The 15,798-nt window shown below is 40.4% G+C and overlaps 1 protein-coding gene across 1 annotated transcript; it reads left to right on the forward strand.

Annotated features, from left to right (window-relative positions):
• Window positions 1-10,791: 10,791 nt before the first annotated feature.
• LOC129460196 (olfactory receptor 7A10-like) lies at window positions 10,792-11,736 on the forward strand. The gene is made up of 2 exons (XM_055237844.1): window positions 10,792-11,221; window positions 11,507-11,736. The coding sequence occupies exons 1-2, from the start codon at window positions 10,792-10,794 to the stop codon at window positions 11,734-11,736; spliced, it is 660 nt and encodes a 219-aa protein (XP_055093819.1).
• The last annotated feature ends 4,062 nt before the right edge of the window (window positions 11,737-15,798 follow it).

The raw sequence follows: 15,798 nt of genomic DNA on the forward strand, positions 1-15,798 counted from the left end.
CCTCAGCCTCCCGAGTAGCTGGGATTACAGGCAGCTGTCACAACGCCCAGCTAATTGTTTTCTGTATTTTTAGTAGAGACGGGGTTTCACCATGTTGGCCAGGCTGGTCTTGAACTCCTGACCTCAGGTGATCCACCCGCTTCGGCCTCCCAAAGTGCTGGGATTACAGGCGTGAGCCACCGTGCCCAACCTATCTTTTCTTCCAGAAGTCAGCTATCAATTTTTGTTCTAGTTCATTTAATACAGTCATTTCGAATGAACTCTAATTACCCTGGCTTTATGTTCTCTGCCATTCTTATTCTACTATAAATTTTCATTTTCATAAAATTTGTTTCTAAGCTGGGTGCGATGGTGAGTGTCTTTAATCCCAGCTCCTCAGGATGCTGAAGCGGGAGAATTATTTGAGCACAGGAGTTGCAGGCTACGTGGGCAACACTCCCACCCGTGAATAGCCACTGCATTTCAGGCTGAGCAGCGAAGGGACAGTCCATCTCTAAAACAAGCAAACGAACAAACATTTTGTTTCTAGGTGCACACCTTAGTGTTCATCTAGAAATGAACAAACCAGGTGAAATATGATCTGGAGAGGCCTTTGCATGTAGGACCAGGAGCAGAACCTGGACTAGAGAGTGCTCACTGGATTTTTCAGAAAAAGAGCTAGAAACCCAAAGCCCAAGAATAACAAAGGACAGATGCCACAAGGAAACGTGAGTGAGTGTCCTGACGTGGATGCCATGATGAGGCCCGTCAATCAATAAAAGTCTGCTCGGTGTGTGGGCACTTGGGTCTGGAGGTGACTCTGGCTCCACCTGGCTGCCTGCTTCCCAAACAACCTTCAGGCTGCTTCTTCCTCATTAGCAGGAACTGGCCTTCTTTTTAAAGCATTCCTTATGGCCAGGCACAGTGGCTCACGCCTGTAATCCCAACACTTTGGGAGTCCGAGGTGGGTGGATCACCTGAGGTCAGGAGTTCGAGACCAGCCTGGCCAAAATGGCAAAACTCCATCTCTACCGAAAATACAATTAGCTGGGCATGGTGGTGCATGCCTGTAATCCCAGCTACTCAGGAGACTGAGGCAGGAGAATCACTTGAACTTGGGAGGCGGAGGTTGCAGTGAGCCAAGATGCACCACTGCACTCCAGCCTGGGTGACAGAGGGAGTCTCCAAAACAAACAAAAAACAAACAGTATTTTCCTTTTTTTTTTTTTTTGAGACGGAGTCTTGCTCTGTCACCCAGGGTGGAGTGCAGTGGCGTGATCTCGGCTCACTGCAAGCTCCGCCTCCCGGGTTCACGCCATTCTCCTTCCTCAGCCTCTCCGAGTAGCTGGGACTACAGGCGCCCCCCACCACGCCCAGCTAATTTTTTTTGTATTTTTAGTAGAGACGGGGTTTCACCGTGGTCTCGATCTCCTGACCTCGTGATCCGCCCGCCTTGGCCTCCCAAAGTGCTGGGATTACAAGCGTGAGCCACCGCGCCTGGCCCAAACAGTATTTTTCATACAGAGTGATATAATGGACTTTAGACACTCAGAAGGTGGAGGGTAAGAGGGGACCTAGGGATTAAAAAAAAACTACACGTTAGGTACACTGTACACTATTCATGTGACAGGTACATTAAAATCTCAGAATTCACAACTATATGATTCATCCATGTGACAAAAAACTCTTGTATCCAAAAAGCTATTGAAATAAAAATTTAGGGACAGGCGCGGTGGCTCACACCTGTAATCCCAGCACTTTGGCAGGCCGAGGCGGGCGGATCACGAGGTCAAGAGATCAAGAACATCCCGGCCAACATGGTGAAACTCTGTCTCTACTAAAGATACGAAAAAAAATTAGCTAGGCGTAGTGGTGCATGCCTGTAGTCCCAGCTACTCAGGAGGCTGAGGCAGGAGAATTGCTTGAACCTGGGAGGCGGAGGTTGCAGTGAGCCAAGATCGCACCACTGCACTCCAGCCTGGGTGACAGAGTGAGATTCCATCTCAAAAGAGGAATAAATAAATAAATAAATAAATGAAAAGAAAATATATGAAGACAAGAAATGAAAGTATTATTGACTTTACTACAGTGGATTCCAAATGTTTTGACTCTTCCAAGAGTAAGAATTACTTTTTATATTGTGATGTAGCAGGCCTGCACATTCACATACACAAACATGCAGACAGACACACACACAGACACAAAGAAAGAATATCATGAGGCTGGGCACAGTGGCTCACGCCTGTAACCCCAGCACTTTGGGAGACTGAGGTGGGCAGATCACTTGAGGTCAGGAGTTCGAGACTAGCCTGGCCAACATGGTGAAACCCCATCTCTACTAAAAATACAAAAGTTAGCAGGATGTGGTGGCATGAGCCTGTAGTCCCAGCTACTTGGGAGGCTGAGGCACGAGAATTGCTGAACCCGGGAGGCAGAGGCTGCAGTGAGCCGAGATCGTGCCATTGCACTCCAGCCCGGGCAACAGACTGGAAAAAAAAGAAAGAAAAAGAAAAAAGAAAAAATATCATGAAGTGATTTTGTACGTACCCTTCTGTATCACCCTTTTTATGTTATTATATATATGATGCCCTCTGATATTTTCTCTTACATTTTATTCATTCTCCTGGTGGAATGTAAAGTAGTACAGTCATTATTTTTGGTGGAATGTAATGTAAAGTAGTACAGTCATTTTCCTCCAAAAATTAAAACTAGAACTACCATATGATCCAGCAATCCCACTGCTGGCATTTATCCAAAGTGTATTGCTCTGTTTTCACGCTGCTAATAAAGACATACCTGACACTGGATAATTTATAAAGGAAAGAGGTTTAATGGACTCACAGTTCCACAGGGAAGGCCTCACAGTCACGGCAGAAGGCGAATGAGGAACAAAGTCACATCTTACATGGTGGCAGGCAAGAGGGTGTGTGATGGAGATCTCCCCTTTATAAAACCATCCAATCTAGTGAGACTTATTCACTATCATGAGAACAGCACAAGAAAGACCTGTCCCCATGATTCAGCTACCTCCCACTGGGTCCCTCCCACAACATGTGGAAATTATGGGAGCTACAATTCAAGATGAGATTTGGGTGGGAACCCAGCCAAACCATATCACAAAGGAAATGAAAACAGCATGTCAAAGAGATATGTGCACTCTCATGTTTATTGCGGCACTCTTTAATAGAGCTGGAAATAGAATAGGAAATCAATCCACATGTCCATCAATGGACGAATGGATATTAAAATGTGGTGTGTCTACACAATGGAATACTATTCAGCCATAGACAAGAAGGAAATCCTGTGATTTACCACGACATGGGGGAACCTGGAGAATACTATGTTAAGTGAAATATGCTCGGAATGGAAAGACAAATATCATATGATCTCACGCATGTGAAATCTACAAAAGTTGATTTCATAGAATTATCAAGTAGAATGGTGGCTATCAGAGGCTGGGGCAGTTGAGGGAAGAGAAGTAGGGGGATGTTTGTCAAAAGATACACAATTTCAGTTAAAATAAATAAGTTCAAGCTGTCTCTTGTACAGCATGGTGACTATATTTAATGATGATAGAATGTATTCCTGAAAAATGCTGAGAGTAGACATGAAGTGTTCTCACTTCAAAAATAATAACTATGTTAAGTATTGCATATATTAATTAGAAAAATTTAACCACTCCACAATGTGTATATCTTATATATTTTCCCACTAGAAAAAGTCAGAAAAAAACACAATTACTTTTGCACCAACCTAATACTTCAAAACATCATGTTGTACACAATGGTTACATACAGTTTTATCTGTTAATTTAAATAAATAAATAAATGTTGAAAAATTAAATAAGATAATCCTTAAAAGGTGCTACGCTCGGGGATACTTGCATTAGAAGATCTAAATATATCTCTTCCAATTACCAAATGTCTTATAAATGAAGGATTAAATCACAGCTCTTAACTTTCGTTACAAGTATGACATTTCTAATCGTTTCAGAAAAAGTATCATAAAGTCAAGTAATGCCGTTTCCATGGTTTCCTATCAAGAGAATACTGTTCATGCCCTTGTTGAAGAAGGAAATAGCAATTTTCTGGAGATATGAAGGGCTGTATTTCCAGCACAGGTCAATGTTTTGGAAATCTCAAGGCACTTAGCCAAGACAGGTTCCTCAGTTTAGACTTTGGAGAAATCGTTCCTTCAGGGCTGTGATGAGGTATGAGAAGGTTAGGCCTCCGGAAGGCAAATAAGCCCGTGGAGACAGAATAAAAATTGCATTCATGTGACTTTTAATCAGATGTCTTGGGAACAGAGGATGAAGGAACAAAAAAATATCTTTTAGTGCTGAGCAATATCCCACAGGGACATGAGTGGTACAGTTGGAATAACAGGAAGAAATGTGCCTATGAACAGAAATACAAAGCTCTAAATATCTCCTCTGCGTTGGCCCTCAGCAAATGCAACCTTGGGCTGGATGGGACATGTTTGTTTCTTCTGGAGTCCTAAATCTGGCTCAGATACACTTGCTTCAACTTTTCCCGCTATCTTGTCTGGGGACAAAGCTTCCATCTCTATCATGGACCATCCAGGGAGAAACTCACACATCCACATGGAGACCTTCCTTTCAGAAAACCCAGGAAGGTGAGTCTAAGAGCCCAGTAGGTAATGTGGTAAAGAGTGTATGGAGAATGCAAGCCCTGCTGATGGACCTGAGGTCACCTGTGAGCCAATTTAGCCTAGATCTAGGTGGAGAGATTGCTGCAGTTGTTCGATTGCTTGCTTGATGAAATAATTGATTCAAGAATTTATTTATAATGCTAAAAAGAAAACAATAAATGTAAGAGTAGAGGGTGATTGTGGATGATTAATAGTAACGGAAGCCCAATTAGAAGAGGATTAGGGAGGCTTGAAGTGGTCCCAATAAGGCCAGGCACAGTGGATCACGCCTGTAATCCCAGCACTTGGGGAGGCCAAGGCAGGAGGATCGCTTGAGGTCAAGAGTTCGAGACCAGCATGGCCAACATGGTGAAACACTGACTCTACTAAAAATACAAAAAGTAGCCAGGTGTGGTGGTGTGCACATGTAATCCCAGCTACTCGGGAGGCTGAGGCACAAGAATCGCTTGAACCTGGGAGGTGGAGGCTGCAGTGAGCTGGGATCAGACCACTGCACTCCAGCCTGGGTGACAGAGCGAGACCCCGTCTCGAAAAATAAAAATAAAAAATAAAATAAGGTGGTCCCAATAAAAGTAGAGCATTTACCCAAGGACCATTGCAATTAAGCGGAGAACAGAAATAGGGTATTAGCTGTGGAGGGATATATACTAAAGTGAGGGCATTTGTTTATTTTTATGAACGGTTTGTTTTCTGAGTGTTTCCATATTAAGGAGAATGATCCAGATCAATGAATTCATTGCAAATACCACGTGACAACAGGAGTTTATGAGGCAAACATTTTGCAGCAAATATTTTGCAGTATCTTCTTTTATGCTGATGATTCAAATGAAATAAAAATTTATTTCATAGGTGAAAAGTGATATCCTGACATTAACTTTGCAATTGTTTCTAACTGTTGAGGCTAAATCTATTTGTGTGTTTGTTAGACGTGTATCACTGTATTGCAAGTTGTCTGTGCAAGTTCTTTGCTTTTGGATAGTGGGTTTGGAGTGTGTTGATTCTTGTTTTTGATTGCATATTTTAAAACATAAGAATTGAAAGTTTTTCACCAATTTTGGAATTTGTCACTTAGTACTTTTATGTAAGCATCAGTGTATTTGAGAGGAATGTGTGAAAGCTTATAAATCTTGTGTGGCCACATCAGTCTATCAGTCATAGAGTGTTTATCACCTTGCGTTTTAAATGTAGAAAGCTATTCTGCATTGGTTGGCTAAATAAATCACCTCTCATACAAACATTTCCAACTTGTTTTCCTACCTCTATCATTCCTTATTGTATCTTTTGGATTTTTGTATTCAGTCTGTTCCTCACCTTCTGCATCACCTTTGGCCATTCTTTGAAAATCATTCTCTACATCTGAATAAAGATCACTTTTTTATTTTATTTTATTTTTATTTTATTTTATTTTATTTTATTTTATTTTATTTTATTTTATTTTTGAGATGGAGTCTTGCTCCACCCAGGCTGGAGTGCAGTGGTGCGATCTTGGCTCACTGCAACCTAGGCCTCCCAGGATCAAGCAATTCTCCTGCCTCAGCCTCCAAGTAGCTGTGATTACAGGCACCCGCCACCATGCCAAGCTAATTCTTATATTTTTAGTAGAGATGGAGTTTCGCCATGTTGGTCAGGCTGGTCTTAAACTCCTAACCTCAGATGATCCACCCTCTTTGGCCTCCCAAAGTTCTGGGATTACAGGCATGAGCCACCGTGCCGGCCATAAAGATCACTTTTATATCTCAAAAATATATTTGAATACTTCTATCATTATATAAGATTAAATTATAACCTTACACATGGCTTCCTCCTCACATTTCAAAAGTCTTCCTCTTATAGTCTTCAATTTCCAAGTCTTGGGCTATTTAATCTTGAAGTAATGATGCATTATTGTCATTAAATTATTACTATTTTATATCTTTATATATAAAGTTTTTCAGATTTTCATCCTATATTGTTCAATGCAGTTGCTTTGACATGACGATGCTTAACTTAATTGCATCCTCACTGCCTTTCTTTGTCCTCAGAGTTCTTAGTTTCTTTAAAAACTTTTCTTTCTTTATCACATACCACATATATATTCATACAATGTCTATGCAAATATTTGAATAGTATTCTTTGGATATCACAGATGCTCCTTATAATTTAGTGTCTTTTTTTTTTTTTTTTTTAAGACAGTCTCACTCTGTCACCTGGGCTGAAGTGCAGTGGTGCAATCTCGGCTCACGGAAACCGCTGCCTCTTGGGTTCAAGCAATTCTCCTGCCTCAGCCTCCCGAGTAGCTGGGGTTACAGGCTCCCGCCACCACGCCCAGCTAAATTTTTGTATTTTTAGTAGAGATGGGGGTTTCACCATGTTGGCCAGGCTGGTCTCGAACTCCTGTCCTCATGATTTGCCCGCCTCGGCCTCCCAAAGTGCTGGGATTACAAGTGTGAGCCACTATGCCTGGCCAATTTAGTGTAGTCTTTTTTTTTTTTTTAAGCATGTTTCTTCCTCTTCTTTTCTATATATCAATACCAAAAAAATAGTTTAAAATTTTTATGTTAAAACTGTGATTCTCACTGGGAAGTAATTTTGTTCCTTAGGGAACACTGAGAAATGACATGTTTGTGTTTCACGCTGGGGTGGGGTCAGCAGAGAACAAGGACATTGATAAACATAATGAAATCTGCAGGGCAGACCCCAGCACAATAAATGAGGTGGACCAGAATTGCAGTAGCACTGACATTGATAAATTTCAAGTTAATTGAATATGTACATTTTTAACATTTATAACCATATCCAAACTGTTTCCCCCAAAGTCTTGTAACACTTCACATTTCTGCCAGAAAAATTAGAGAGCCCCCTTTTGCTGCCCGTTTAAAAGTTCCAACCCCACTCAATGTGGCAGCGCTTAAGTTTTTTCCCAGGCTGATGGATGTGCAAGAGACTTCTTGTTGTCTTAAACTATTCCTGGGATTGAGCAAAAATTCATGTAATAAAAAGTATTTGCATTTGTTATTGTTATTGTTATTATTGTTATTATAAATATTATTACTATATTCCTATTTTTCTATAATTATCAGCGTTTCAAATGATTTTTACAGAAAATTGTTTCTTCATAGATTTTTAAGGAGATATTTTTGGCCATAAAGAGTTTTAAAGGCCAGGCTTGGTGGCTCACGCCTGTAATCCCAGCACTTTGGGAGGCTGAAGTAGGTGGATCACCTGAGGTCAGGAGTTCAAGACCAGCCTGGCTAACATGGTGAAATCCTGTCTCTACTAAAAATACAAAAAAATGAGCCAGGCGTGGTGGTGTGTGCCTGTAATCCCAGCTACTCAGAAGGCTGCGGCACGAGGATCACTTGAACCCAGGAGGCAAAGGTTGCAGTGAGCCAAGATCGCACCACTGCATTCCAGCCTGGGTGACAGAATGAGATTCTGTCTCAAACAAACAAACAAAAAAAGAGAGTTTTAACTTTTATTTAGCTAACTATATGTCCATCTTCTTACTTCTGTTTGTTTCCTTAGTTTGGAAGGTTTGCCTACATATAAATTGTATATATAGTTTTCTAGCTGTTCATCTAATATATATTGTTTCCTTTTACACTGAGTTCTTTAAACCCACTAATTGTTAGTAAGATGTGAGGCAGGGGACTAACCTTACTGTCTTCTGAGTAGATAGGCTTTTATGCCAGCTTTGATTCAACAAACTAGCCTTTTCCAAGTGAAATACGAACTTTTTCAAATATTAAATGTCCATATATGTTGAAACTTACTTCCTGATTATTTCAATAAAAACGAGAATTTTCCATGTACTAAAACATTTTAGGAACATCATATATTATACAATTTTATGTCTAGCTCATTCTCAATTAAATAATCTATTTTGATACTATTAAATTACTGTTATTTGTATCTCATTTAAGTTAATGTTTTGATGTTCCATTCAATTTTGTTTACTACTGTTGTTTTAAAAATCCCTCTACTTAGCCTGGCTTTGTTGCTCTGAAATCTTTGTATTTCATAACTTCCCCTTGCTTTAATTTTTTTCTAAATAATGCACATATATCCGTACACCTTTGTGAAAATACAAAGGTAAACAAAACAAGTGAAATTTCTGCTCAGTTGGCTGTTGCATGATAACAGCAGAGAAACAGTACATTGGAATAAATGTGTGTATAAAGCAATGTTCTCAGGGGAAAATCATGTACAGGATTATATTCAGTACAAGAGGATATGGTTATCCTGGTGACTCTAGGATTTCATAGAGCATGATCTGGGGAGGTCTTTGCATGTTACATAAATACCAGAACCAGGACTAGAGTGTGCCCGTTAGACTTGTCAAAAAGACATCAAAATCCAAAGACCAAGAATAACAACAACAACAAAAGATACCACATGAAAAATGAAAAGAAGGCTGTCTCATCTGCTATCAGATTATATAAAAACTAGTTGTTTAAGTGAGCATAGAATAGGCATAGGAAAAACAAATCTTCCACTGTTTCATGTAAAAATAAATGCCAAAATGTTGTGGTTCCTTGTATATTTCCTTTAGGTTTATTTAATTTGCTCATGTTTTCTGTTGAAGTTCTCAATCTATAAGCATTTGTCTTTTGGTAATTTTTTGGGGGGTGGAGGACAGAATTTCACTTTTGTTGCCCAGGCTGGAGTGCAATGGCGTGATCTCAGCTCACCTCAACTTCTGCCTCCCAGGTTTAAGCAATTCTTGTGCCTCAGTCTCCCGAGTAGCTGGGATTACAGGCATGCACTACCACGCCTGGCTAATTTTTGTATTTTTAGTAGAGATGGGATTTTGCCATGCTGGCCAGGCTGGTCTTGAACTCCTGACTTCAGGTGATCCGCCCTGAACTCTTTGTGTCTTCAAGTTTCAGCAGCTACGAGGCCACCTCATTCTTCAGTATCCTCTCATCCGTCTCCTCTTGCTCATTCCTCTGCACTCTGGTTTCCTTGCTGGCTTTGAAGACCCGAAAGAAGCACGTTTCTCTGGGTCTTTTGCTGATCATTCCTTCCGCCTTGCACACACTTCTGCAGGGCACATGATGACTTCTGTCCTGTCTTCATTACGATCTCTGTTTAACTGCCACTTTGTCTGCTGGTCTTGCCTGAATGCCCAGTAAAAAATAACACCCCATCCACTCTCCTCCTTACCTTTTCTTCCCTCTTCAAAAGATTCATCACCACCTGACATAGTACATTCCGATTTTTTGTTTTGCTTTGCTTTGCTTGTATTCTTTCTCTTTCATGAAACTGTAAGGACATTTGTTATATAGCACCACTCACTCACTATCCTAGACCTCCTAGAATATGACAAATTCATTTTATCGTCCTCCAATGCATAAAAGATTTTCTCATAAATCCTGCAAAATATATGCCCTCTGGGAAAGGCTGAGAATGGGGCAGAAATTCCTAATAAGAAATACCAAGAGAATCCCATAACAGGTACCAGCTTCACACAAAAACTATAGAAGTTAAATTCTAGTATTATAGAATGGAAGTTCCTGGGGTGGTTCACAGGCTGGCGACTGGACAGCTGTTGGTCAATGAACACAAAATTACGGTTAGACAGAAGGATTAAGTTCAAGAGGTCTACTGTATACCATGGTGACTATAGTTAATGATGACATATTTTATTCTTGGAAAATGCTAAGAGAGTGGATGTAGAGTGTTCTCGCCACAAAAAAAAGGATATGTAATGCAGATGTTAACTGGCTAGATTTAGCCATCCCACAAGGTAACTTTTCATTCCACAATGTAAATATACTTCACAACATCATGATGTATGCAAGAAATACATACAATTTTATGTGTCCAATTAAAAATAAACATTTTAAAACAGAAACTACAATGAACATATGTGTGCATGTATCTATGTGATTGAATGATTCATATTCCTTTGGGTCTATATGCTCAGTAATGATATTGCTTAGTCAAATGGTATTTCTGGCTCTAGATCTTTGGAACTTAAAATAAAAATAAAAAAAGTAGAAACTAACTTCTTGACGATAGAATAGAAATGGTAGCATTTCTGTTAGGCTTGTAATGCATGCCTATGTCATGTACTCTTTCTCTCCCTTTTTTTAATCGTTTCTTTTCTTTCTTTTTTATAGTGACATCAACCACATGGAACCAAGCTATAATACCCAAATGTCAGAATTTCTTCTTCTGGGACTTTCAGAGGAACCAGAATTGCAGCCCTTCCTCTTTGGGCTGTTCCTGTCCGTGTACCTGCTCACCGTGCTCGGGAACGTGCTCATCATCCTGGCCACCATCTCAGACTCCCACCTCCACACCCCCATGTACTTCTTCCTCTCCAACCTGTCCTTTGCTGACATCTGTTTTGTGTCTAGCACTGTCCCAAAGATGCTGGTGAATATCCAGAAACACAGCAAAGTCATCACGTATGCAGGCTGCATCACCCAGATGTGCTTTTTCATATTCTTTGCAGGATTGGACATCTTTCTCCTGACTGTGATGGCCTATGACCGGTTTGTGGCCATCTGTCACCCCCTGCACTACATGATCATCATGAACCCCAGACTCTGTGGACTGCTGGTTCTGGCATCCTGGATCATGAGTGCCCTGAATGCCTTGTTACAAAGCTTAATAGTGCTGCGGCTTTCCTTCTGCACAGATTTGGAAATCCCCCACTTTTTCTGTGAACTTAATCAGGTCACCCACCTTGCCTGTTCTGACACCTTTCTTAATGGCATGGCGATGTATTTGTCATCTGTGCTGCTGGGCGGTGGTCCCCTCACTGGGATCCTTTACTCTTACTCTAAGATAGTTTCCTCCATACGTGCAATCTCATCAGCTCAGGGGAAGTATAAGGCATTTTCCACCTGTGCCTCTCACCTCTCAGTTGTCTCCTTATTTTATGGTACACTCCTAGGGGTGTATCTTAGTTCTGCTGCAACCCACAACTCACACTCAAGTGCTGCAGCCTCGGTGATGTACACTGTGGTCACCCCCATGCTCAACCCCTTCATCTACAGCCTGAGGAATAAAGACATAAAGGGGGCTCTGGGAAGATTCCTCAAGAGGAAAACTACAAAAGGATCAATTTTTCTTCGGCTAAAGAAGTGTCCATGATAGCAGGACTCAAAGCCTCAGAGCTTTGAAATCTGATTAGAATATGGATATTGAAATTGTTCCTTCTACTTACCTCCTGGATTTTCCATTACTTTGATTACACCTTCGTTATACAATGTAAGTGACTCACTTCATTAAGCTTTCTGCTCTGTCTAATATCTAGACAGTTCTGCTTTTTGTCCATTTTTATATTTTCACCTGTTAATACAAACTACGGGTCAGAAATACATGGAATCTGGGTCCGGGTATGGTGGCTCATGCCTGTAATCCCAGCGCTTTGGGAGGCCGAGGTGGGTGGATTGCCTGAGGTCAGGAGTTTGACACCAGCCTAGGCAACATGATGAAACTCGTCTCTACTAAAAATACAGAAATTAGCCAAGTGTGGTGGCAGATGCCTGTAATCCCAGCTACTTGGGAGGTTGAGGTGGGAGAATCACTTGAACTGGGGAGGCAGAGGTTGCAGTGAGCAGAGGTCGTACCACTACACTCCAGCCTTGGTGACAGAATCTGTCTCAAAAAATAAATAAATAAATAAATAAATTTAATTAATTTAATAGAAATACATGGAATCCAATTCATTTCATGGAGCAACATGGACTTCTTAAGAATAAGTTCTTCTCAAATGACATATGTTAAATAATTTTTCTTCTAAAAAATGTCATATGCTGTACTTCTTCAATGAAGGGAAAAAGACTACGGTTGGCAATGAAAGTCATTTGTGTAATTTTATAGCAGAAGAAAATACTTTTTCAATTTCGTGTTCGTTATGCCTTTGTACATCACCACGTAAACTGTTCTTCGTGGTAACGTGGTGATTAACACATCAGTTTGTTTAATTACTTGCCATTGGGTTTTATTCTCATCTTTAGAATCCTTTTTCTTATTCAGCTTGGTGTCCAAAGTGCATACACAGTGACTGGTAAAAAACTGATTTTCATCCACATGTCTCCAAATGGACAAATTTGAAAAAAATGATTTGTCTTAGTATGGCATTAGAGTCAGAGATAAAAGTTAATATAAGTAAATTTAAAATTATGCATTTAACTCACATCCAACATAATATTGAATAGGGAAAAGTTGAAAGCATTCCCTCTGAGAATGGGAACAAGACAAGGATGCCCACTCTCACCACTCCTCTTCAACACAGGACTGGAAGTCCTAGCCAGAGCAGTCAGAGAAGAGAAAGAAATAAAGGGCATCCAAATCAGTAAAGAGGAAGTCAAACTGTCGCTATTTGCTGACAATATGATCGTTTACCTTGAAAACCCTAAGGACTCCTCCAGAAGGCTCCTAGAACTGATAAAAGAATTCAGTAAAGTTTCCAGATACAAGATTAATATATACAAATCAGTAACTCTTTTATACATCAACAGTGACTAAGTGGAGAATCAAATTAAGAACTTAATCCCTTTTACAAGAGCTGCAAAAAAAATAAAATACTTAGGAATACACCTAACAAAGAGTCTAAAGACCTCTACAAGGAAAACTACCAAACACTGCTGAAAGAAATCATAGATGACACAAACAAATGGAAACACATCCCATGCTCATGGATGGATAGAATCAGTATTGTGAAAATGACCATACTGCCAAAAGCAATCTACAAATTCAATGCAATCCCCATCATAATACCACCATTCTTCACAGAGTTAGAAAAAACAATTTTAAAATTCATATGGAGCCAAAAAAGAGCCCACATAGCCAAAGCAACACTAAGCAAAAAAAACAAATCTGGAAGCATCACACTACCTGATTTCAAATTATACTATAAGGCCATAGTCACCAAAACAGTGTGGTACTGGTATAAAAATAGGCACATAGACCAATGGAAGAGAATAGAGAACTCAGAAATAAGCCCAAATACTTACAGCCAACTGATCTTCAACAAAGCAAACAGAAACATAAAGTGGGGAAAGGACACCCTTTTCAACAAATGGTGCTGGGATAATTGGCTAGCCACATGTAGGAGAATAAAACTGGATCCTCATCCCTCACCTTATACAAAAATCAACACAAGATGGATTAAGGACTTAAACCTAAGACCTGAAACTATAAAAATTCTAGAAGATGACATTGGAAAAACCCTTCTAGACATTGGCTTAGGCAAGGATTTGATGACCAAGTACTCAAAAGCAAATACAATAAAAACAAAGATTAATAGCTGGGACCTAATTAAACTAAAGAACTTTTGCATGGCAAAAGTCTGTTTGACAGCAGAGTCAACAGACAACTCACAGAGTGGGAGAAAATCTTCACAGTCTATACATATGACAAAGGACAATATCCAGTATCTACAACAAACACAAATCGTAAGAAAAAAAGCAAACAATCCCTTCAAAAAGTGGGCTAAGGACACAAATAGACAATTCTTAAAAGAAGATATACAAATGGCCAACAAACCTATGAAAAAATGCTCAACATCACCAACGATCAGGGAAATGCAAATCAAAATCACAATGCAATACCACCTTACTCCTGCAAAAACGGCCATAATCAAAAAATCAAAAAACAGTAGATGTTGGTGTGGATGCAGTGATTAGGGACCACTTCTACACGGCTGGTGGGAATGTAAACTAGCACAGCCACTATGGAAAGCAGTGTGGTGGTTCCTGATGGAATACTACTCGGCCATAAAAAGGAATGAATTAACAGCATTTGCAGTGACCTGGATGAGATTGGAGACTATTATTCTAAGTGAATTAAATCAGGAATGGAAAACCAAATATTGTATGTTCTCACTGATATGTAGGAGCTAAAGTGTGAAGACAAAAAGGCATAAGAATGATACAATGGACTTTGCGGACTTGGGGGGAAGAGTGGAAAGGGGGTAAGGGATAAAACGCGGCTGGGCGCGGTGGCTCACGCTTGTAATTCCAGCACTTTGGGAGGCCGAGGCGGGCGGATCACGAGGTCAGGAGATCAAGACCATCCTGGCTAACACGGTGAAACCCTGTCTCTACCAAAAAAAAAAAAATACAAAAAATTAGCCGGGCGTGGTGGCGGGCGCCTGTAGTCCCAGCTACTCGGAGAGGCTGAGGCAGGAGAATGGCGTGAACCCGGGAGGTGGAGCTTGCAGTGAGCAGAGATCGTGCCACTGCACTCCAGCCTGGGTGACAGAGCGAGACTCTGTCTCAAAAAAAACAAACAAACAAACAAAAAAAAAACGCTACAAATATGGTGCAGTGTATGTTGCTCGGGTCATGGGTGCACTAGAATCTCACAAATCACCACTAAAGAACTTACTCATGTAACTAAATACCAACTGTACCCCAATAATTTATGGACTTCTGCCCTGCCTTCACTATGGTCTCTGTTCAATTGTCACCTGGTCTGCTGATATTGCATCAATGACCAGTAAAAAAATGGTCAGTAAAAAAAAAAATAACACTCCATCCACACTTTCCTTCTTATTTCTTTTTTCTTCTTCAAAGGATTTGTCACCATTGGATACCATATGGTGATACCATATGGCATTTCTCTTGTTTGTATTCTTTCTCTGTCACTGATTTGTAGCAACTTTTTTTTTTTCAGAGTCTCAGTGTGTCACCTAGGCTGAAGTGCAATGGCGTGATCTTGGCTCACTGCAACCTCCACCTCCCAGGTTCAAGCGATTCTCCCGCCTTGACCTCCAGAGTAGCTGGGACTACAGGTGCGTGCCACCACATCCAGCTGTTTTTTTTTTTTTTTTTTTTTTTTGTATTTTTTGTAGAGATGGGAATTCACCACATTGGTCAGGCTGGTCTCGAGCTCCTGACCTCAGGTGATCCACCCTCCTCGGACTCCCAAAATGCTGGGATTACACGTGTAAGCCACCTCGCCCAGCCTGTAGTGACTTGTTTTATAGAACTAATTATTCAATGTCCAGACAGTATTTGTAACACATCAGAATTCACTTTACAGTCCTCAAATGCCTAAAAATTTTCTCATGAATACTGCAGAGTTCATGCATTCAGGGAAAGATTGTGAGTGGGACAGGAATTCCTAACCAGAATTGTCAAAGGGATGCCCTAACAGGGGCTAGATTCACATGCAAAATGTAGAAATTAACTTCTTGTAAAATAG

Source organism: Symphalangus syndactylus, chromosome 13, assembly GCF_028878055.3.
Source record: "Symphalangus syndactylus isolate Jambi chromosome 13, NHGRI_mSymSyn1-v2.1_pri, whole genome shotgun sequence".
In the NCBI taxonomy this organism is placed as follows: domain Eukaryota; kingdom Metazoa; phylum Chordata; class Mammalia; order Primates; family Hylobatidae; genus Symphalangus; species Symphalangus syndactylus.

Coding starts and splice junctions, on each gene's coding strand:
- LOC129460196 (XM_055237844.1), top strand. CDS start 10,792: ATGTCAGAATTTCTTCTTCTGGGACTTTCAGAGGAACCAGAATTGCAG. Junction 11,222..11,506: donor TCTGGCATCCTGGATCATGA/GTGCCCTGAATG, acceptor CTCACCTCTCAG/TTGTCTCCTTATTTTATGGT.